Below are 24313 nucleotides of genomic sequence, written 5' to 3' on the forward strand. Positions count from 1 at the left end.
GTTTTTCAGATATGAAAGTAAACAGGTATAGATTAGCTTGGATAGATTCATGTAACCTGTGTGAACTGAGTCTTAAGTGTAGTATAAGCCTTAAGACCAATTAATGCTCTTACTGAGAATGAGGGCCAAGCACCGTTTTCTTGGATAGTTAGGACCTTTAAAACTTGGATCTTTAAGCTAATTTGTAACTTAAGCTAACTTGCTCATGTATTCAGAAGTTTACTTGCTTAGAAAGCTTGTGCCTCAGTTTCTTTTTGTTTTAATCTTTTTCTTCATCATGTGTCCATTCACGTGATCACATAAGCACTTCAACTGAGTTGGAATTTTATCCCTACATAGTATCTAGTATCATTCATGTAATGTTAAAACCAGTAGTTGTTTCATAATTCTCTCTACCTAAAAGGTGTAATTTCAGAACCAACCATTATGAGCCCTCTTTTATATTGGCAAGTGGAAGTTGATGTGTATAAATTTTGAGGGGACCTATTATGGGATGGGTTTTGAGACTTAGATGTTGACGAAATTTTATTTGAAGAAATGATTTACTTTTGGAAAAAGCTAGCTACCTCCCACATGATAAAGGCAATAGGAATGGAAATTAGCTTTGAGCTGGTGGGCTTGGCCACTCCTTGGTTCATGTCCCTCCTCATCTCCCTTCCCCCCTATTCCCCCCTCCCCACGGCTCCAGCAATGTGTAGGGATCAGGCCTTGCATGGGATTCAGCAGGAAGCAGAATATGGCTTTTGATAACTGCCTGGCATAAATCATGTTTGGCAGGGAGAAACAATATAATTGGTATTAGTGCTGCTTTGTAGTGATGGAGGAAGGAAATGGTTGTTTCTGAGCATTTTGTCTCTCAGCACACTGACTGCTATAGTAAGCCTTGGAGGCAAACCCAGCTTCACCTCCTTCCAAACAAACAGGCTCTGGACCATCTCTTCCCTTTCTTTGGGAAACTCATGCTCAGCTATTGGCACTGAGAACATACCACAAAGAATGCCTTTTGCTTGGTGCCAGGCTTACCTGTATAGGTGAACAAGTGATAAGGATATGCATGGAACTTGGGGAGCAGGGACATTTCCTGCTGAAAGACAGCTACACTACACCTCTTATTGTAATGGAAACATTTCATATACTCTTTTAGATAACTTATTAGCTGATCCTCACTATATTACTTTATTTAGATGTGAGGAAGGTGATCATAAAATATTTATGGATCTAGCAGATAGGAAGTAATGATACAAATCTTACCTTTCTAAGTTTTATGTTTTACATGATATTACCTGGCAGGTTTCTTTTTTTTCTTTTTCTTTTTTTTCTTTTTTTATATTAGCTGTTGACATTTAGGAGACAAAGATTTTATTACTTTTTTTTTTTTTTGCAAGTCCTGGGCCTGAGCTCAGAGCCTGAGCACTGTCCTTGGACTTTCTCAAGGCTAGAGCTCTACCACTTGAGACTTGGCACCACTTCTGGCTTTTTTTTTTCTTCTATGTATGTGGTACTGAGGAATTGAACCTGGGTCTTTGTGCATGCTAGGCAAGCACTCTACCACTAGGCCAAACTCCCGGCCCCGATTTTATTACTTTTTATTTAAAAATGGATTACTTTTTATTTAAAAATGTATTTAGCTCCTTTTATGTGGACAGCTTTATGAATTAGACCTAATAGCCTAATTTGGTAGGGCTTAGTCTTTAGAAATTATATCAGTTTTCTTGTTGGTCCAAAGTGTTTTAAAGTTTTTAGTACTATACCCCATTTTGAACAGTTTTAAGAAAAAAAACCTTATCATTTATGGGTCTTTGTTTTTTCCCTTTCTTGTCCTTGTCTTAGGGCTTGAACTCAGGGCCTGGGCACTGTTCTTGAGCTTCTTTTTACTCAAAGCTAGTGCTCTATCACTTTAACCAAAGTGCCACTTCCAGCCTTTTCTGAGTAGTTTGTTGGAAATATAAGTCTCACATACTTTTTCTGCTCAGGCTGGCTTTTGAGCTGTTATTGTCAGAATCTCAGCCTCCAGAGTAGCTAGAATTACAGGTATGAGCCACCAGTGCCTGGCTCATTTATGGGTCTTATGTTTACTGTTGATTTAAAAAAGAAAATGTTCAGATTTATTGGAAATCTAGCATTTTCCAGAGTGGAACATTTTTTTCTGAGGTTGACTCAGAAAAAAAAGAAGAATCATTTAAAAGTTGACATGGCGTATTTAGATGAAAATACTCTTCTTGGTTGTTAGCTACAATTATGATTAAATTAACCTGGAGATTTAGAATTTGTATACCATGTAGAAAACCTTCACATTCAAATTGATTTTAGGTAAAGTTAAATGTCTGCTTTGCAGGGTGATTATTTTAATCTCAAACTGAAAAATATCTAATGGATTTATTGGAAAAGATTTGTCTTTGCAGATGATAAATGTCAGTTTTGTTCAGGTTTGTAGGGCACAATTAAATTAATCAGTCTTACAGTAAAACATGGCTTCTCCCTCGGCCCTCTGCTTTTTTTTGTATCCTTCAACAAAAGAGGCATTAAAAGGAAGACATACTCTGCAAAATCAAACCTCAACTTAGTGCCTTTATTTTCTCATAGGTTCTCTTGGAAATAGTTGCATGAAGAAAAGGAAGAGAAGGAAATTCTTTGAAAGTTTTTATGTTCTTCCAGTGTCATGTACCTGTGAACAGATACAATTTTAGAATTGTTTTGTGTGTTTTGTATGTTTCTAGATTTTTGTGTCATTGGTCATCTCTTAAATTCTAGGCTACTGTATGATAACTACATTCACATTCACAGTAGGAATTCAGGAAATTTCTATAGCAGTAGATTGTATGTGGCTGAATTTGGATTTCTGTGCAGATACTAGCACCTAGAAAACGACTAGGTTTGGGTCCATTTAGGACTCAAACTAGCTAGAAAGAAGCTCCAGATACTCCGGGGATTTCTAATACCCTAAATTTATTTTCATATCCTTATGACTAACTAGTGTTTTTCCTCCTTTAGGATATTTGTTTTAAAAAAATTTATTAGGATAAACTGATTGTACAAAGATTTCAATGTGATCTAAACATGCACATTATGTATTTTGATTCAGTTCACTCTGTGTAGGATGCTTTAAGATCTTGATGCCAGTTTCAAGTTCACTGCCACAGTAAGATAAGAAAGGACAATATCATGGTAGCAGTTACTTGTGGAGAAGTTAGGCCATTTAGTTCATGAAGTCGATGAATTTTTGTGCCTGATTGAAAATGATGAATACTAATCACTGACTTAAGTTTTGGCTGAGAAAGTATGCATTATTCTTTGCTGTGGAATTAAAGTGTATGTTGAAAGTTATTTTTTTTTTAATAAAGAATGTTGCGCCATGTTTGCTCAATTGAAAGTTTCCTCATCACGTGGTGAGACCCTCCTCTAATTCAATCTTTGTCTTTTGTCTTTGCTGCCTTGCAGGGTTGGTACAGTAGGCTTCACTAGACTTAGCTGCAACTCAGAATTTCTCCTCCAGCACCTGAGTAAATGCTGATGGTCTTGTGGAGAGTGGATTAAGAGTACGAGCTAAGTTCTCAATCCCAATTAAGAAGCGGAGGAAAATTTAACTGTCTCCTTCAGAGTTTATCACAACCACCACCATCAAGACAGCAAACCAAAGGACAAAGACTTTGACCTGCTGTGTTACTCTGTATAGTCCAGTTCACGTATGGTTTACAGACTTGGCTGGGGTTACTAATAAGTAAATAAAAAGTTGGACACTTCTGTCATTTGGACGCTTTGATTCACAATTTACGAGAATGAGGGCTGTACTGGAGCCAGCAGACATTGCCATAGTGGCCCTGTATTTTATCCTGGTCCTGTGCATTGGTTTTTTTGCCATGTGGAAATCTAATAGAAGCACCGTGAGTGGATACTTCCTGGCAGGGCGCTCTATGACCTGGGTAGCAATTGGTGCCTCTCTGTTTGTGAGCAATATTGGGAGTGAGCACTTCATTGGGCTGGCAGGATCTGGAGCTGCAAGTGGATTTGCAGTGGGCGCATGGGAATTCAATGCCTTACTGCTTTTGCAACTTCTAGGATGGGTTTTCATCCCAATTTACATCCGATCAGGGGTATACACCATGCCTGAATACTTGTCCAAGCGATTTGGTGGCCACAGGATTCAGGTCTATTTTGCTGCCTTGTCTCTGATTCTCTATGTCTTCACCAAGCTCTCAGTTGATCTGTATTCAGGCGCCCTCTTTATCCAGGAGTCTTTAGGTTGGAACCTTTATGTGTCTGTCATCCTGCTCATAGGCATGACGGCTTTGCTGACAGTCACCGGAGGCCTGGTTGCAGTGATCTACACAGACACACTACAGGCTCTGCTCATGATCATTGGGGCGCTCACTCTTATGATTATTAGCATGTTGGAGATTGGTGGGTTTGAGGAAGTTAAGAGAAGGTACAAGTTGGCCTCACCCAATGTTACTTCCATTCTGTTGACCTACAACCTTTCCAATACAAATTCTTGTAATGTCTACCCCAAGAAAGAAGCCCTAAAAATGTTACGGGCTCCAACAGATGAAGATGTGCCATGGCCTGGATTCATTCTTGGACAGACCCCAGCCTCAGTGTGGTACTGGTGTGCTGACCAAGTCATCGTGCAGAGGGTCCTAGCAGCCAAAAACATTGCTCATGCCAAAGGCTCTACCCTTATGGCTGGCTTCTTGAAGCTTCTGCCAATGTTTATCATAGTTGTCCCAGGAATGATTTCCAGGATACTGTTCGTTGATGACATAGCTTGCATCAACCCTGAGCACTGCATGCAAGTGTGTGGAAGCAGAGCTGGGTGTTCCAATATTGCTTACCCACGCCTGGTGATGAAACTGGTTCCTGTAGGACTTCGGGGCTTGATGATGGCAGTGATGATTGCAGCTCTGATGAGTGACTTGGATTCGATCTTTAACAGTGCCAGTACCATATTCACCCTTGATGTGTACAAACTCATTCGCAAGAGTGCAAGCTCCCGGGAGCTGATGATTGTGGGCAGGATATTTGTGGCGTTTATGGTGGTGATCAGCATAGCGTGGGTACCAATTATTGTGGAAATGCAAGGAGGCCAGATGTACCTTTATATTCAGGAAGTGGCAGATTATCTGACACCTCCAGTGGCGGCCCTGTTCCTTCTGGCAATTTTCTGGAAGCGCTGCAATGAGCAAGGAGCTTTCTGTGGTGGAATGGCTGGCTTTGTTCTTGGAGCTGTCCGGTTGGTTTTAGCCTTTACCTACCGCGCCCCAGAGTGTGATCAACCTGATACAAGGCCAAGTTTCATTAAAGATATCCATTATATGTATGTGGCCACAGCGTTGTTTTGGATCACAGGACTCGTGACTGTTATCGTTAGTCTTCTCACACCGCCTCCCACAAAAGATCAGATTCGCACCACCACTTTTTGGTCTAAGAAGAGCCTTGTTACAAAGGAGAGCTGTTCTCAGAAAGATGAACCTTATGAAATGCAAGAAAAGAGTATTCTACGATGCAACGAGAACAGCGAGGCCATCAACCACGTCATTCCCAACGGGAAATCTGAAGATAGCATTAAGGGCCTTCAACCTGAAGATGTTAATTTATTGGTGACCTGCAGAGATGAGGCCAACCCAGTGGCTTCCTTGGGTCCATCAGAGGCAGAAACACCAGTGGATGCATATTCCAATGGGCAAGCTGCTCTCATGGGTGAAAAGGAGAGAAAGAAGGAAACGGAGGATAGAGGCCAGTACTGGAAGTTCATAGACTGGTTTTGTGGCCTTAAAAGTAAAAGTCTCAGCAAGAGGAGTCTCAGAGAACTGATGGATGAGGAGGCTGTTTGTTTACAAATGTTAGAAGAGACTCCACAAGTTAAAGTAATACTGAATATTGGACTTTTTGCTGTCTGTTCGCTTGGAATTTTCATGTTTGTTTATTTCTCCTTATGAACTTAAGGATATGTTTAGACACTTAACTTAAAATACTGGTCTTTGGGGGGGAAATTATGTACCTGTCGCATCTCTCTCAGGCATTGTTTACGCAGTAGGTTTTAGCCAAACTTTACTTAGCAGAACACCATCTATTTGCAAGACTGTTTTCCTAGAGATGGATGAAGTAGATCCTCAACTTAAATGGAGCAAAACAGACTTAATTGTGCAAAAATGTAGTTTAAACCTTTCCATACCAAAGTAAGGAGAGACCAATTGTCATAGATCACTTAGAGCAGAATATATATCAAAGGTATTAGGAATAAGAAAATACTGTCAGGACTGCCAGTTTTTGGTAGATCTTATGCTGAAGATTGTTCATTTCTAATTTTTTTTTGTGTGTGTCTGTAATCCCTATTACCTTTTTAAAGAAACCTGAATTTTTAGATATTCCAATGAATTACATACTGAAAATCTAATGTCCTTGAGTAGTCCTTCTTTCTAGGTTGGCCAGGTTTGTTTTGTTAATGTGAGTCTGTGGATACTGACTGCCAAGAAAAGGAATGTTTCCTGTAGTATTTTAGTATCACCTGTATATAGAATGTTGTGGGGGGTGGACTTGATTCCAGCTGTAGCCCTCTGTTTCTATTTTCAGGGAAGTTTAAGAGAACCATACTCAAATGACCACCAAGTGTGTCTATAAAGTTCTGGTTGTCAAAATTGAGTTGTTAAATGATTATGGGGGGAAGTGGAGCAACCATTACTCGTGATCCCCATGTTTGTTGACCAAATTAAGGTTGCTTTTTAATGTAGTTTGGGAATTAACAGCTCCTAAGCAGTATTTGGTTGACTTAGACTAAAATGATTAATCATTCTTTGCCAATTTTCCAGCTTTTTTTCTTGCCATTTCATGACATTTTTAATTAGTCAAATGCCTTCCTTCCCAGGTGAATCCATTTGGAATATAGTGTCAGTTATCTTGACACTTTGTGTGCTCAGTTACCCAACTTCGTGAAGCTCTCCATACATGGAGAATGAAATTTCAAGAGGGAAAACTCAATTCTGAGATCACAGTACATTTCCCCCCATTTTATTGTTTTCTCAAAAGATTTGCCACTTGTTCACAGCCTATACATCTTTGTTGTCATAGTCACCTATAGCATGGGGATGTTTCAGTGAAAATAGGCCATCAGTTACGGAAAACTCAGCATGCTTGCCATTGGCAGATAATCAGTATAGTCTTTTTGTAGGGTGGATAGCATGTTCAAAAGATGCCATGAACAAGAGTTGTGTTTATGGAGGGTGTTAGAGGACTTGCGTAGGTACAGGACTCTCTTGACATGAGTTGATAACAGTTACAGCATTTGTGGGAAGTAATCTGTACTGAGGAGGGGTACAAAATATGTTAGGGAAAGACCTTGTGAATGATGTAGCTTTGTGTCAACACTGCCATTAGTCCTCCAGAAAACGTGAAGAAAACTAATTGTGTATCTACTTTCTTTGTCTTTAAACTGATACTTTTTAAATTGCATGATTTTACTAAGTCTTGTATTCTTTAGGGGAAAATTACTTTTATAGATAATTTTGTAGATTTTGAAAACTCAGTCCTGATGACTAAATTTTTTAATATATACATTAGTTTGCTTCTGATGGACTTGATTAGTCCAAAGTTGATTTTAGAAATAATCAGGTAGTGTAATGTCTTCCTATCTTCAGGAGGCTTTTCTGATGGATTGAGTCTGTAGATGAAAAATTAATGTATGAATAGCATGTATTTCTGAAGAGCTTAGAGTGCCTTGTATAATTTTTGTTCTCAATTTTATCTTTGAGATTTATAACCTGGGGGCCAAGTAGATAGGAACAAATCTTTTCTTGTATGTGTATTGAGGTTATGACATGTCCATGGCTAGGAAACTTACTTGGGAAGAACAGAAACCAAGTGTCCAGCTCTGGACTCAGAGTTTGTCCAGATATGTCTGGACAGATGGTTTGTGTGCTATTCTTTCCTTTTTTTGATGTACTCTTTTCATGTTTTGGAAGGGATCTTGCATTTTCCAGATTGGTGTTAAATTATAGGAATTAACGTTTCTTTGAACTCTGAACATATTACTCACCTAGCAGTGAGCATTAACACTGGCCAGGCAGCCTTCTTATCTTTCCTCTGTATAGCATAAGTGATTGGAAAGTATGAATGTGGTTTTCTCCTTTATTGAATATTGAGTACTAATAGTTTGGAGAATTAGGGTCTCCCCATCTTTTCCTGCTGTTTTAGTAAGATACATGAAATATATCATTTTGTCTGTTAATGTGTGTATAGCAGTGGATCAAGGTTAGAGTATTAACGTCTGTAAATAGGGAATGACTTATTAGCACATCCATTAGAGTTGTTTATTCTTATCAGTGTAAACATCACTTTATTTATACTGAAGTCCATAAAGCTTTTCCTTTTTATTGCTTCCCAGGAATAGATAATGTTCTTGAGTCTGTATGTGAATTGCTGATGGCACCTTCCTTTTTGGGAGGACTAATCCTCAGTCTGTTCTTTGATGCAGTGAGTGTTCATAGGATGATACATTGTCTTAAACTAGCAAAATGTTCATACATTACACTGAGTAAATGAATCCTAAAAGGTGACATTGATCTCTATACATGTGTATATTTTTATGTTTGCTCATACTAAGGTCTGGAACTGACCAAGAGTGATACTGACTAAATGGTTAACAGGCAGTAGGAAATAAAAAAAAATTAACATCTTTGCCAGCTGTGAGTGATATTCCCCAGTACCTAGCTTCTTGGATTCTTCTCAAGTGGTCTTCATTTCCTGATCTGAAGAGAAGAGTTTAGTATACTGGTTTGTAGAAGTACTTTTTTTTTTCTTTCTTGGTATGGGACCTTTGGTTTCTTTGTTCATCTCAGATTCTGTACTGTCATCTCAAGAGTAAACTGTTGAAGCAGATTCTCCCACATCTGTCTTTTTTCTGGTGAGATGATTACTTCTTTTATCTTTAGAGCAGCAAGCAATAGCAGTGGTGCTGTGTGTGTGTGTGTATGTGTGTGTGTGTCCGTGTGTGTGTGTCCGTGTGTGTGTGTCCGTGCTTTGATCCATACGCAGTAGATCTGATCTCCAGGGCTTCCTTTTCACTTACTTGGCTCAAAGGATCCATTGTCTTTTTTTGCAGCAACTGGTGGGGTCAGGTAGCCATAGCTCTAGGGATAGCAGAAGAAGAGATTATGAGATCCATCCTTCCATGAAACTTTCCATTTTAAGAATTGTGTGGGAGTGTTGTTTGTTACTCAGCTCTCTATCCCTAGGCTAAGCAGATTAAAGTTTTGTCCAGAGCAACTAAAAGTCTAAGTTCCTAGAACATCAAATGTTTGTGGCATTTTGGCTTTTTTCTCTATGCCAGGCACATGGTCTTCCTCTTTTGAGTATCACTTAGTGTCTATGAGTTACTCTCATGGTTTTCCACAAATAAAGCAGCTATATTGTAGCTACTGAAGAATTGGGTCTTGCTGGGTACTGGTGGTTCGCCTGTAATCCTAGCTACTCGGGAGACTGAGATCTGAGGATTGCAGTGCCAGCCTCTAGTGGGCAGGAAAGTCTGCTAGACTCTTCAGTTAATCACCAGAAATTGGGAGTGGCACTGTGGCTTAAAGTGGTGTGGCACTAGCATTGAGCAAAAACAGCTCATGGACAATGCCCAGGCCTTGAGTTCAAGTCCCAGGACTCACCAAAAAAAAGAAGTCTTATAGTGTTGTAACATTTCCACTTGGCAGTTTTAGGATTAAATGATTCCCTCCTGCTTTATTTCTCTGTCTAATTTTCATCTGAAGTATATGGACTGGAAGAGGGGCTACATGACCATGTTGAAGTCTAAACAAAGTATCTTGGCCTCAGAATGATAAATTGGAATAGTAGGGAATAAGATAGAGCCTGTTGAGTTTCTGGTTTAATGATAAGTAAATTATGAATTAGCACAGTAAAGGTTAAAGTGACTGATACATGATAGTGATGACTTAGTGGGAAGCTTTTACTAGCCTGGGCAGACTTTCCTATTGGCATCCACTTCTCTGTATGTGTATTGGGAGGAGGGAGCGGGGGTTACTATTTGGAAGCACCTAGCTTTTTATCTCCTTGCATGGCTACTTGATTCTTGACTTATTCCTTTAGTGCTTTCAAAATTCTTGTTTTGCTCTTTGATAAATTTTGTTCACTTTTCAGGTATATTGTCTTGGTATAGAGGTCTTTGATCCAAATAATAGCTTATTAAAATAGAGCTAAGTTTAAAGAGAAGGAGTGTTTGAGACTAATTTTCTCAAGTTTGTGTTAGTTAATGATAAAAGCACTAGTAATTCAGTATATTCAAGACTATTTTCAAAAATTAAGGATAGAGTAATAATGAAAACTCTAGAGTCCCTTTAAAATGATGGTGTCCTAATACAGAGGGGCAGAGGAGTTTGTCTTAACACCAAAATAATAGGCTTTTGCAAGATAGTTGGAATTGGTCTGTTGGTTTTGAAATCCTTTTGTACTAGTAGGGATGCAGAGGGATTAGACACTGGGACCTGGTTGATAAGCCCCCTGCCACATTATGTCCTTTTAATTTGGTATGCTTTTGTCAGGCTTCTCTGTTGGTATTCTGTAACTAGCTCAGTGACTTTGACTCCTAGAGAATTTAGCTAAGATTCTATGTACTTAACAGACTTTGTCATTGTACAGCCCACACCTTTATTCATTTAGTCCTGCAAATGTTTTTGTTAAAAGTTTTCTCTCCAGTGCTAGACTTAAGACTTTACTACTGACTCATCTTTAAAAATGTTGTGAAATTGATGTCATTTTTGTTTGTGTTTCTGTTTCAAGTCCTTTAAAAGGCGTAGTTTTAATTTCTTTGAGGGTAAGCACCCTGTTTTTCTGGTAATCACCATAACCATTGGCATATAGTCTTTTACTCAGAAATGGACAGAAAAGGTTTGGTGTATCTGTCTAGTAATGTTACGCACTTTACTCTTTAGGATACCTTCATATAGAATCTGCCCCTGTTGACTTAACCCAAAAACCTTATTGTACATAAAATGACTTTGATAAACTGGATTCCCAGCAAGACTGAAGAGACTCGCTCTAGAATACAGTGAGCAGCTGGAGAGCCAGAGGGCAGTACATGGTGGTGTCAGATTCTGAGAAAGGCAGAGAGTAGCACTCAGTGTTGGTGGCCATAATGAAGCCACTATCACCCCCCCCCCCGCCCACCTCCTTTCCAGTTTACAGTTCAGTGAACTTGAGTCAGGTGTCTACTGCAGTGATGTATTTCAACAACAGCACAAATTGATAGTAGATATCCACAACCTAATTATATCTTGGTGAATTAATTCAGTTCTTCTATTGCTGCTTGATAAAGGATTTAGTTGTGTATGTGTGGTTTTTTTTTTTAGACAAATTAGATTTTTCAATTTATCAATGAAGCCTAGGCTTTTATAAGTAGAGTGTTAACTAGTAACCCACTTTTTTTTGTTGTGATAGTTGTGAAATTGGAGTTAAGTTTATTTCTGTCATTAAAACGCCTATTTGGCAAGGGCTGGTGGTATTCCATAGTAGAATCAGTTTTATGAATTGATGTGATGGATTAGTGCCTTCTTGTCATCAGTATTGATATGCTAGTTTGCACCTTTTCCTTTCTTAGTAGAAACTTATTTGGCATTACTTTTCTTAAATTGTATTATAACTAGTGATGGAAGTTAAAAGAAAATACATATTTACATACTTTTATGTATAGCCTTTAGGTTCATGCAATATTTACATTGCATCTTAATGTTATTTATTTGTCTTGTCTCATATCCATAATTAAACATGTAAAGGTACTTATATAAATCTAATTATATTAATTTTTATCATTTTTTCCACCGTGGGTTAGATTAGTATATCTTCAGACATATATTTGACAACAGTTCATATTCCATGAGAGAGAAAGGTGAAGTAAGGATCCACAGAAAGCACATTATGTTCACATGTATTTCCACATACAGAAAGCACAAGACTAAATGTTCTCAGTGACCCCACCAGTGCCATCATAGCCTCCCCCTCCCAGTGTTTTATCAGACTTGTTAGGAAGATCACAGTATTAGTTCTAGGTGATGTTACAAATGAAGATTAAGTGGTCAAGATTCAAAGTACTCTTGAGTAAGCCTGTGCTGATTTGGTGGAGAGAAAATCCAGATGTCAAAAATACTGTGATCATGTTTGGGGACTCTTAGCAAAAATTGGATCTGTGGACTCTTTCTTACAATCTAAACTAAAGAAACAGGACAGACTTAGGTTTTCGATGGGCAGGTAATGTTTAAGCTATAGAACTAATGGAGTTAATTTAAAAATCTTGCCTTGAGGAAATATTACTATCAATAATGTAAAAAACTGGGCAATATTAAAACTTCAATGGGACAAATACTTTTAATTTTTGTATACATTTGTGTATAGGATGAAATTACTGCACCATTTTAATAGAAGAGAATTTGATCAAAAGTGTTCTGAGCATCAAACTAATTCTGAGACAGATTTGCCAAATGAACTGTAATGCTTTTCACCATAGCCTTTAGACTCTGCAAGATTCTTTTAGTTGTTCTGTTATCCTCCTCAGGACTAGATTAGTGGAAATCTGAATGAACACAGGGTAGAAAATGTCTCTTCCCATCAGCATTGCCCTTATCCTACTCTTTACTTTATGCATCTCTGAATAGTCCATGTTTACCAAGTGTGAACACATAGCTGTGTTGAATTTTGTTAGTATCTAGATACAATTCAGAATCAAGAAAAAGTGATGACTGCCTAAGGTACCTGCTCTCTATTTTATATGTTTGTCTTAGAGAAAGATTTGGCAAACTCTGTGATTGAATGAATGTGGCAAGTTTTAGAGGAGTTCATCTGGATACTTTGAGGGAAAAATTTCTCCCTCTAGGAAGAGCTGGCCAGGTGTGTAGCTACATGATTTTAGAACTTTTAGTCTTATGCTTAAGTGTAGGTGGGAGGCTGAAGGGAGAGGATGGGGGTGAAGCTTGAGGAACATGTTTGGCTTAGCAATATATGATAACACAAAGCAGTTAGAGCTAGTTAGTCTTGTATGTATATGATATATTCTATGCCTTTAAATAATTTGTAACAACTTTAAGAAAGAATGCTTTTGGAAATTTCTTTGACAGAAACATCTTTTATTTGTAATTTCATGGGAAATTGCTTTAAGTAGCCTAGGTGAAAGTAATGTAAATATGTATAATGAGAATTTTCTAATTTCACTGTGAGATCACAGACATTAAAGTGGCAAAGATCAACAAATCTTTTGCTCATAGACTTTTCTGTGGGATTGTTAGATGCCGAAGCTTTATTATTTTTTTCCAATTATATATCACATTAGTGTCCAATAATGGTATGGAATCATTTTTCTGCATTTCCTTGCCATTGTTGGCTCAGTTTATTGGTTGCCAACAGTGTTCAGAACAGAGCAAGGATTTACCCTTTCTTTGCTTTTTTCTTTGCTTGGACATCCCGTCTGCTGTGTCCAGACTTGTGTTGGCAATCCCCATATGGACTGTGCTTTTCAGTGCTTTTTTTTTTCTTTTTTGATAAGATGGATATCAAAAATAGTTGCTGTGCAAAAGTCAGTAGTATTCTTCAAGAAGAAAACCAATTCCTTTTCTAATAATATCCTGTGAAATTGCTTAACTCATTCCTTTATTTTTAAGCCAAATGTCAGCAGAATATTGCTGCTTTGATGTAGCAATTTTGATATGTAAGTATTTAATGCATTTAAAAAAGATGTCCACATTGAAAAAATGTTTTCCCGTGTCCTTCCTATTAATACTTTGTTCAGATTTTCTGTAAGAAACCAGTCAGCGCACTGGGTGCGTGTGTGTTTTGTGTACATGTATCATTTTAGCTAGGTATTATAGACTAAGTGTGATTATAAATGAAGTTGATGAATGCTAATTTGTTATGAGGGTTTTTTTTTAAATTGTAAAATGAAATGATGACCAATTTGGCCTCCCTTGAGCACAGCTTTTTTTTTTTTTTTCTTTAAATTTCACTTAGTTAGGTCCATGTCATTATATAGTTAAAAAGTAGAATTTGGTGTAAACCAAGTTACTTCTATCATGAAAGGAAAATAAATTGAACCTGTAAATTTAAAATTGTTGTTAACTTTGTGAAATGACAGTTCTAACTTGACTATGTTATTGTACTCAATCTCATTTTTAAAATTGTTGAATGTATGATATTGGTTTAATGTGTTTTTAAGTGTTATTGTTAAAAATGAGGAATATGAAGCAAATCTGCTAACGAGCTGTCAGTTTTCATTACTGACTAAAATACACTGTCCTTTGTGTACTGTGTGTTATTTTGCCAGCTGCTGCATTTGCCTTCAGAAGTATTTGGAAACTTAAGATGAACTACATTTCTTGCAAAGTACATTCCTTTCTGTGGTATTTTGTCTTGTAACTGAAGTATAGTAATTATTTTATGGAAATGTTATCACTTCTGTACCAACTTTGAATAAAATGAAAAATTTACCTTTCTGTGACTGAGTATTTTCAATATGAACACATTTTTCCCTCATTTCCAGTGTCTTGTGTCTCAGAATTGAGGAAAATGTACCTCAATTTCTTACTACTAGTTCGTGTAGTTTCTGTTGAGTATGTCCTCACTTCTAACCTGTGGACAGAGACACACAGATACTAAAAATAGTCCTATGTAAAACATAGTCTAGATAACAGAATTCTTAGTCCTTCTTAGTATAATTTCAGTTTATAGGAATAGAAGAATTTAAGGATTAAGTTCTTGCAAATCCACAGAACACATTGCCATGTTTGCTTTATCATTTACATTTTTCTGAACCTCATGTGCATTTGCAAACATAACCCTCTTAGCTCATAACTTTATTTTTTTTGCCAGTCCTGTGGCTTGAATTCAGGGGCTAGGAACTGTCCTTGAGCTTTTTCAAGGCTAGCACTCTACCACTTGAGCCATAGCGCCACTTCTGGCTTTTTCTGTGTATGTAGTTCCAAGGAATTGAACTTTGTGCACATGAGGTGAGCACTCTACCACTATGCCACACTCCAGGCCCCTTGGGTAATTTTATTTTTAAGACTAGGAAAGTCACTCTTATTTGAATCTGGAAGATAATTTAGTCTAAAGACTGTTCACATGTTGTTGATTTTCATTACTGTTGATTTTAGCATGTGAAACCCAGAAGTTGGGTTTTGTTGTTTGTTTGTACGTTTGCATTTAGTATCCCTTGTTGCTGTTAATCTGGACTGCTTGGTTAGCCTTTCTTTTATGTTTGTGTTTTGGAAGTAAGCAGGTCATTTTGTGACTTCTTCCCCAATTCTTATTTCTGTTGCTTCAAGATTAGCTCTAGACTGCATTTTGGTATGGGTACAGCACTAGTTATGTGTGTTTTCAAAGCTTCATGTTGATGATGTATTAACTGTTGTGGTGCAAAAGTGCCATGTTTCTAACCTTTTTTTTTTTTTTTTTTTTGCCAGGTGGGGTGGGGGGCATACTAAACTAAAATTTATGGCTTATTTCTATAGTTGGTTATGACTTAATGTTGTTTAGCTAATAGTACTCTTTTGGGGCAAGCTTCTGTGTTCTTTGGGTTCTTGTTTTTGTTTCAAGCTGATGTTACTGGACTGGGCATTAGCCAGGAGTGATCTGGTGTGCTTGTTGTTATTGGAATGTCAGTTTTACTCCTCCTGGATACAGAGCCATGAAGTTAATACTCGCATATCTACCAACTCCATTTCTATCCCAGCATAAGATTTCCTTTTAGCATTCCCTTATTCTGTTTCCCTTCTCCAACTGTGAGAAAGCTGATGACATTAACACATTTTTTAACTCTACAATTCTAGAAATTAAAATAAATTTTTTTGTCTGTCTAAAAATGTTTGGCTGAATTTTAGGTGGAAGAGCACTTTTAGATTACAAGGATTTAAACTACAAAAAAGAAATACTGGAAATTTAGAAGTATAAGACCAAATTTTCTAACTTGAAGTCTTTTGTCCTAATTATATAGTTTACTGGCCCTTTGAGGGCTCTTTGAAGATAGCAGCTCAGTATTGGAGTAATGTTTCTGTTTCTTTCCTTTTGGAGCCTCTTTGTTGTTTAGCTCTTGGACCTCTTGGCCTGGTATACTAGTTGATATGTTTTTGCATTTTTGTCTATTCCCTTTCTAAAGGAATTTCTGAACTTTATCTTCTAACCTTTCCGTGGAAGGTACCTTTTGAGCACTTTCTACCAGGGCGGATGAAGGATCTTCATGCCATGAATTTTTCTTCCCTCCTTCCCCTTGTTTCATGACGTCTTCTCATGTCTGAAAACATAGGAGTTTATTCCTCCAACATTATTTACTCTAGGCACAGTTTCATGGTGGTCTTTTCATGTTAAAAGTGTTTCTTGAGTGTGATGATAATTATTAGCTGTCTGCTTGTATTTAATAAGATGAACTGAAAGCACTCCCGAGTATGGGTTTTAATTTTGTTCTGTTGATGGTGTACTCAAGGCATCATACTTGTTAGGTAAACAATCTATCACTTGAGTTCCACCTCCGGCCCTTTTTTCTGTCGCTTATTTTCCAGGTAGGGTTTTACTAATTTAGGCAGGCTTGGGCTGTCCTCCTCCTTCTTGTACTTCCTTGGTAGCTGGGATAACCATTGCAGGCCATCTTAGTAAAATGGGGTCTTGAAAACTTTTATTTCTGTGCTGGCCTTCAACTTCAGGCCTGTCCCATCCCATTCCCTGCCCAGACTTAACCCAGTACACCTGCTCATGGATATCTCCCTCCTCTCTCTTTCTCTCTGTTCATGGGTCCCTCCCTTCTTTCCTTCCTGTCTTTCTTTCTTCCTCCCTCCCTCCCTTCCTCCCTTTCCTTTCCCCCTCCCTCCCTCCCTCTCTCTTCCTATCTGCAAATTCATCAGCAACTTTACAATAGATGAGAGTTCCCAAAGATGTTGAAGTGAAAGATGGGGATATAGATCACTGTACAGCACTTTCCTGGCATCTGTGTCTGGCCCTCAATTTCACCCCTCCCCAAATATGACAAAACAAAATGAAAAAACACGAAATCTGAAAGAGACTGCCTCTTGCTGTTCTGAGAGCCAAGGGTGGAGGAGCACAGGGACCTCAGCACTCAGTATACATTTTTGTTGTTGTTGTTGGGATAATGTATAGAGGGGTTACACATTCGTCAGGTAGTAGGTGCATTACTTTTCACACATTGATACCCCCTGTCATGTTTTTGTCCCCATTTCCCTCCCCCCACTCCCAATCAGTAAACACTCTAATGCTTCTTTTGATGTGGCATCCCCACTTAGCGCTGTGCATTTAGTACCCCCAGTAACCCACTTTAGGGATTTCCACACTTCAGAGAGTAAATACACAACACAGAGCCAAACTGCCCAATTGGTTTGACTAATTATTCCATGTATTTGTTCCCAACTTAACCCTAGTTTCTGAAGTGTCCAGAGCTGTCAATTCTCAGCTCTTTTGTTACAATCAATCAATATATATATCATATATGCAGTATACATCACTGATTCCTAGTTTTCTCCTTGTTGCTCGTTTTCTTCCTTCCACAATTTTAATACTATTGTCTCCTTGTCTCCCACATTATTACAGGGCTGTAACTTTACAAAACTATATTCTGCACCATATCTGTCAGAATATCAAACATGCATTATGTATTTTGTCAATTATACCATGTTAGAATGGAAAGAAAAATCCACCTGCACAGTTGTTCTAGTAGATTTCTAGTTGAATCTTAAAATGTGCCCGTGCTTTTAGCATCTGCTCAGATTAGTCTTTGAAGACTGAAATTTCAGAGCCTTTTGTCCATCTCTGCCCTTCCCTGAAAGAACGTTTGATGACCAAAAACAAAGTTATGTTTTTAAACTTTTACTTACATCTTTAGGTTCAAGGAAAACTTCATGTTCTAAAGGGACCTTAGAAGCTGTATAGTTGATTTTTTTAATATAAGGCATGAATCCCACCTATGAAAGAATTTTATGAAACCTCACATAGTCCCTAAAACTACAGATGTTGTGAAGTGATTATCATTAGTTCTAGTAGGCTTAATTTCCTAGACCAATAATTGCTGAATACTAAATCATATGCATCTTAGGTAAATATAATGTCATTTTCCTGTAGGCTCATTTTTGTTAACTGGCCAGTCTGTGACTATATTTCTGTTTAAAGACATCATGCTTAATGTAAATTGTGGGCTCTTTTATTATTATCATTATCATAGTGACATAGAGTTATAGTTATATTCGTACTGTAGTGGGTACATTACTTCTTGAACATTGTTACCCCTAGAAATGTTTTCTCCCATTTTTCCTCCCTCTCCCTCTCAGGTTGTAGAGTTCATTTCCAACATAATGTCTTGTGAATATTGCTGTTACACTGGTTCATCCTTTGTCCTTTGACTCATCATCTTGTTTTTCCCCTTCCCTTCCCTGATTCAAATAGGCAAATATATATACAATGCACCACACGTACCAAAGTCAGATAAGGCAACAGCAGAAGATAAACCATAAGGGAAAGAAAAATAAAAAGAGTAAAGAAGTATCTTCACATAACAACATTAAAAACAACAACTTTAAATCCCTTGTTTCCCTATCCTGGAGTTCCATCTTGCTTAGCCTCTTCCTGTTTGGCCATGCATGTAGCTTTTGAGCTATTGTGCTCTGCTAGGAAAATCGTAGAAGCATACTAATTATTACAAATGAGGGAAACCATGGCCAAACTAAATCCCCAGCACAACCATGTTCATTGCAGCATTATTCACCATAGCTAAGATATGAAACCAACCCAGATGCCCCTCTGTAGATGAGTAGATCAAAAAGATGTGGTATTGTACACAATGGAATTCTACACTGCCATCAGAAAGAATGACATTGCCCCATTCATAAGGAAATGTAAAGACTTGGAAATTTTGAGGGTTTTTTTTGTTTTTTTTGGTGGGTCATGGGCCTTGATCTTGGCCTGGGTACTGTCCCTACCACCCTGCCCTTGAGCCAAGCCCCCATTTCCTATTTTCTAGAGGTTAATTGGAGATAAGAGTCTCAGGTCCTTTTGTGCTCAGATTGGCTTTGAACCTTGGTCTTCAGATCTCATCCTCCTGAGTAGCTAGGATTACAGGCATGAGACTTAAATTTTTCCTCACTCTGTGTGTGTATCTACAAATGATGAGCCACAGGGGGCAGGGGATGGTGGGGCAGCATGATTTCAAAAGGGCATTGCAGATTTGGGGAGTTACAAGTAAATTTTGGCATATAGGTAAATCTGCAAGTAAGAACTCCACAAGTAATGAAGATCTACCTTTGTGTACTTGTGAAGCAAGTATATGTCATCACCATCATTAGCTCCCCCCCACCCCCCGAACTCTTGTTCTTCTCACATGCCATTTTCTCAGGGATGTGGTAGTCGTAGTTCATTTCTGTTGCTATATCAGACTGCCTGAATCTATGCTTTCTTGTGAGTACAACCAGCTCTTGAAGGGGCAGGCCTTATTACATCATGACAGTGGCAACCAAGTCTAGCTGGAAGCCTACTCTCACACTGTGGTAGATTTCTTCTACAGTCCTTTGTATAACATAAAGGTTTGCTGTCTGGGTTTCCAGAAATTTCCATAACTTTATAGAAGCTGGATTTTGTTGAAGAAACATTCTTCGTATACCTTAGGAGTTGAACACTGAGTTCTTTATTTCATTCTAAGAGTTTTTTCAAAGTTTGGAGAAACCAAGTAAGTGTATTTGACTGTGCTTTTGTTTTTGTTTGTTTTTATCTTGTTTATTCCTAGCTCTTTACTTTTTATTTATTTTGTACTAACAGAGGTTTATTATGTATCTCTGCCATTCAATACTTTCTCTTTGCAGCAAGGATCTTATTTTTCTCTTATTTTGTTACTCAGTTTAATCTGTTCTTCCTTTCTAGTTGGCCTAAATAGTTATTAGTAGCTTTTATTTCTTAACTGATTGACTTACATACTTAAATATTTATTGGCTATCTGGTGTGCCAGATTCTTTGCATCTTTAACATTTTCTAGATGATAAGATTCAGTCCTGAGAAGTTGTAGTTTAAGAAAGAGGACTCATGCTACTCAGGAAGCTGGGAGCTTAGAATCATGGTTCAAAGCCAGCCTTGACAGAACAGTCCATGAGATTCTTACCAGTATCTAACTAGCAAAAAGCTGGAAGTGGAGCTGTGATTAAGTAGAATTGACATCCTTGAGCAAAAGAGCTCAGGGATAGCTCCCTGACCCTGAGTTCAAGCCTAGTAGTGGGATAAATGAATAATTACACTTGCACGGTGTCTATACAATGAGAGAGGTTCCCCTGGAATTTCAGAGGAAAGGCACATTTCTAGGAAGTAGCTGAATATTGACCTTTATATTTTGGATTCCTTTGTGCTTTTACCCTTTCTCTTCTCTGTTCGTCAGTGTAGAGCACTTGCTTGAGTTGTTTCCTCCCATTCCTTGAGTTTAAGCACACATCATGGCCCCAGTTGATGAGCACAGTTTTGGTCTGTTGTTCAGCAAGGTGTATAGATCTCTTCCCATAGCCCTTGTTTCTGATTGTACATGTATTTGTTTGTAAGCCTCTCTTAACCCAGTCATCTAATAGATATTTTTTTTTGCTAAACTTTGCACTGGCAGTCAGAAAATTCATAGCACCTAAATAGAATTTTCTTACAAATCCTTAAATGGTTTCCTGGTTTATACTTTCCTTGGCATCCCTGGCATTCATTCCATTGTTGTCTTCTACTCTGAAAGAGAAAAAGACATTGAACTGATGGTTTGGGAGTACCAATTAACAAGGCAGTGACTCAGTGTTGTCTACCTGATTCCTGCTCTTGTTATCCATTTCACAGGCCTTGCCATGTCATTTATCTGCTGCCATAGTAACCAGGCCTCCTGCCAGTCATCTTGTTTCCATGTTTTATTCATCTCTGACGTTCTTTTTTTTTTTTTTTTTTTTTTTTTTACCAGTCCTGGCCTTGGGCTCAGGGCCTGAGCACTGACCTTGGACTTTCTCAAGGATAGAGCTCTACCACTTGAGCCTCAGCACCATTTTCAGCTTTTTTTTTTTTTCTATGTGTGTGGTACTGAGGAATTGAACCTGGGTCTTTGTGCATGCTAGGCAAGCACACTACCACTAGGCCAAACTCCTGGCCCATCTCTGACATTCTTCTAGGAGGGGACTGGGGAGATTGGAAATGGACCCCACAAAGAATTGTGGACTTTACCACAGTAGCCATTTTTTTTCCATTTCATATTCATGGAAGATTCCAGAGCTCCTGCGAGAAAGTGAACATTTCCATTCCTTAAATTAGAGTTGGGGAAGATTATTGAGTAAAAGCCATTTTTTTTTTTACTTCAGTTCTTTTGACAATATAGACCTCATCTTCATTTGGGAGAACCTTAACTATCTAGTTGCCCAAAAGTTTTAAATCTCAAGGCAATTGAAGTGAAATATCTGAGGGAGACATTTGAACATCTTTATTTTGAATCTCTCATTGACTCGTGTGTGTTGAGGGATGCCATGGTGACTGCCCTTTTCCTTTGACATCCTGAAAAAGGTTGTTGGCTCCATGCAAATGAGTCCCCAGATTGGACTTTAAATGTCATCTTTTCAAATGTTATTCTTTGATTTGAGCCTTCAGAAAGAGTTCAGTTAATTAAGGACTTAACTGTATTACTGTTGAACTACACAGGCTTGTTAAGAGTCTTACAGGTACTAGACTGTGAATTCATTCAAGGTTGGATTTCATGTAATCATGACTTACCTTCCTTTGTGGGCTAGTATTCATTTGTAGCTACTCCTTTTTTGGCAGTATTGGTGTTTGAACTCAGCAGCTTAGGTTTGCTGGTTTAGCCACTGCTCTACCACTTTAAGTTAGGCCTCTAGTCTTGCTTTTTGTAGATTTTTCCCTCCTATACAGTCCAGCAGACTTTTCTGGCTAAGCTGGTCTAAGCGAGTCATGATTCTTTAGATCTCAGTCTCCTGAGTAGCTAGCATTATAGGTATGCATCTAGGATTATAGGCTCATTTATGGTCTTTTGATGCCAATTGCTGATATTGCTAGTCCACAATGGACTAGATAGCTTCAGGGGCTCCTGAGATGGGTAAATGAAGTTTTTGATTGAAAGGAAATATTTAATATAGTAATTGCTGTACAATGATGTTCCATAGCAACAGATTACATATGATCCTGATTTCAAGAATATATAGGCCATATATAGCTATTGTTGTGTAAGAATACTCTGTGATTTTGTATAACAAAATCCCACATATGATGCATTTTCTAGAATGTAGCTCTTATGCATTGATAAGTGAGGCATGAATGTGTTGAAGTGCTTGAACTAAATGAATTCTAAATCACTTTAAAATGTACCATTCGTAGTAACAGCATTTGCAACTACACAAACAACATGAAAGCATTAGTGTGGTCATTTTTGCTTCAATATTGCAGTTACTAGTATTGGAGTAGTATAAACATTGTTATAAAAAGTAGGTTCATGTTTTTTTTGAGTCAGAGAAATGTTTCTAGATCATCCCAAACGTTGCTAGAAGTAAAGGAGAAATGGCATCAAGGATGTCATAAAGGCTAGAAAGGAGGTGAGGTGTAAAAAGTTACAGACTTTTGTCACAGTACAAATACTCCTAGGTGACACTGAGAATTGCAACACGAATGTTTATTTGAAGCATGAAGAAACAAAAAAATGGGGAACATGGACATACAGAAGAGGAACCTTTAACATGTTTTCAGCAGTTTTCCCAGGATTGGAGAACTCTTTAAGGGAATGAACTATATCAAAAGTTTTATTGAAAATGAAAATTATACCAAGATTATTTACTTTCTGTAACTATAGGCTTTTATAGAAGTTGAACATTGTGTTGATTAAGCAAGAACCCATCACTCCCTTCACCATAGAGTTGTGATTTATAAATTTGAAGTTGGTGTCTTGGCTTGAATAGATTAGAGTATGGATATGGAATGGTGAGTTGGTAGAATTAATTCTGAGACCTGTGGTGAGTTGCGATGTAGTGGTGCCCGTGTGTTCTTTCTGAGGAATTCACTTTCTGTACTTCAAGGACCAGACTCGTGATTTTATTTGGCATTTTAGTATGAGCAAGTTGAGGCCCTGCTAGCTTCCACAACTCTTTACAATAGTGAAATATATAATTAGTAGTGTAAGCTTTGGGGCCTTATGGTCTTTATAATAATTATATATCTGTCTTTAAGGACAAAGGTGCAAATGTGTGAGTTTAACTGTTCCAGTAAAACTTTATTTACAAAAACAGCCCAGCTGCATGTAGCTCATGCACCCTGGTCCTGCCTTATTGTGAGGTAAAGGATATGGGACCTGCTAGGCACCCTACTACACTAGAGAAGACTTTGCTCTCCACTCAGTCTTTCTTTGAAACTTTTATTTTGGCTAGTCCTGGAACTTGAACTTAGGGCCTCTGTACCACTTGAACCACAGTGCCACTTCTGGCTTTTTCTGTTTATGTGATAGGGAGAAATCAGACCCAGGGCTTCATGCATGCTAGGCAAGCACTCTACTACTAAGCCACATTCCCATCCCTCTTCAAAACTTTTGAGTAATTTGAATTGAACATTTAAGTAGTCTGCAACTTGATTTTAACATACCAAAGTCAAACAAAATGTAGTTTTGCTGCCCCTGTTCTGGATAAATGTAAGAAGAAAATTTTATGTTTCGTGTGTGTGTGTGTGTGTGTGTGTGTGTGTGTGTATGTGTGTGTACACATACGTAGGGTGTGTGAATGAATGTACTAGTTTACTGGGGTGTGAACTCAGTGCCTTGTGCTCTTGCTCAGCCTTTTCTGCTCATGCTCTACCACTTGAGCCATGCCTACAGTGCAGTATTTTGCTGGTTAATTGGAGATAAGAGTCTCATGAACTTTTCAAAGTTTCAAGCCATGGTCCTTTTCCTAAGGTGACTCTCCTCAGGACCTCCAGAGTAGATATGAACCACTAGTGTCTGGTAATGGACATCTTTTATTATTTCACAAGCTCTTATATCAAGAGAAGACACACTCCTTGTTTCATATTGTGTGCATTTCAATTAGAATTTCAATAAGTAATTGAGATATATTCCTTTTGAATCAAGCAAAGCTGAAATTAAAAGTTTATGATTTAGGTAATTAATCATTATTGGTTAGTAATCAAAGTTACTTGTTTTTTTTTTAAAAAACCTCATTCATTATTTGGAGAGTCTGTTCATTTACCAGGCTATAAGTTAATTGATGCAGTGCCAGCTAAAGAAACAGCATCTCTAATGAAGCATCAAGCTGCTCATAATGAGGTTTCTGGAGACATGTGGAAATGTCTTTCTACA

General features: G+C 37.9%; 1 protein-coding gene across 2 annotated transcripts in view; it reads left to right on the forward strand.

Moving 5' to 3' along the window:
- Window positions 1-24313, forward strand: part of LOC150069672 (sodium/myo-inositol cotransporter) — a 56641-nt gene that overhangs the window by 17600 nt on the left and 14728 nt on the right. The window contains exon 2 of one of the 2 annotated variants that reach the window (XM_090349086.1): window positions 3439-5861. The exons of the other annotated variant lie outside the window; for it this stretch is intronic. Coding sequence (XP_090205212.1) covers window positions 3777-5861 — 2085 coding nt within the window. The 5' untranslated portion in view covers window positions 3439-3776. The remainder of the gene's footprint in view (window positions 1-3438; window positions 5862-24313) is intronic. 2 annotated transcript variants of the gene reach the window in all.

The sequence above is a fragment of the Megascapheus bottae genome, chromosome 1 (genome assembly GCF_031878675.1).
Source record: "Megascapheus bottae isolate mThoBot1 chromosome 1, mThoBot2.hap1, whole genome shotgun sequence".
NCBI lineage: Eukaryota > Metazoa > Chordata > Mammalia > Rodentia > Geomyidae > Megascapheus > Megascapheus bottae.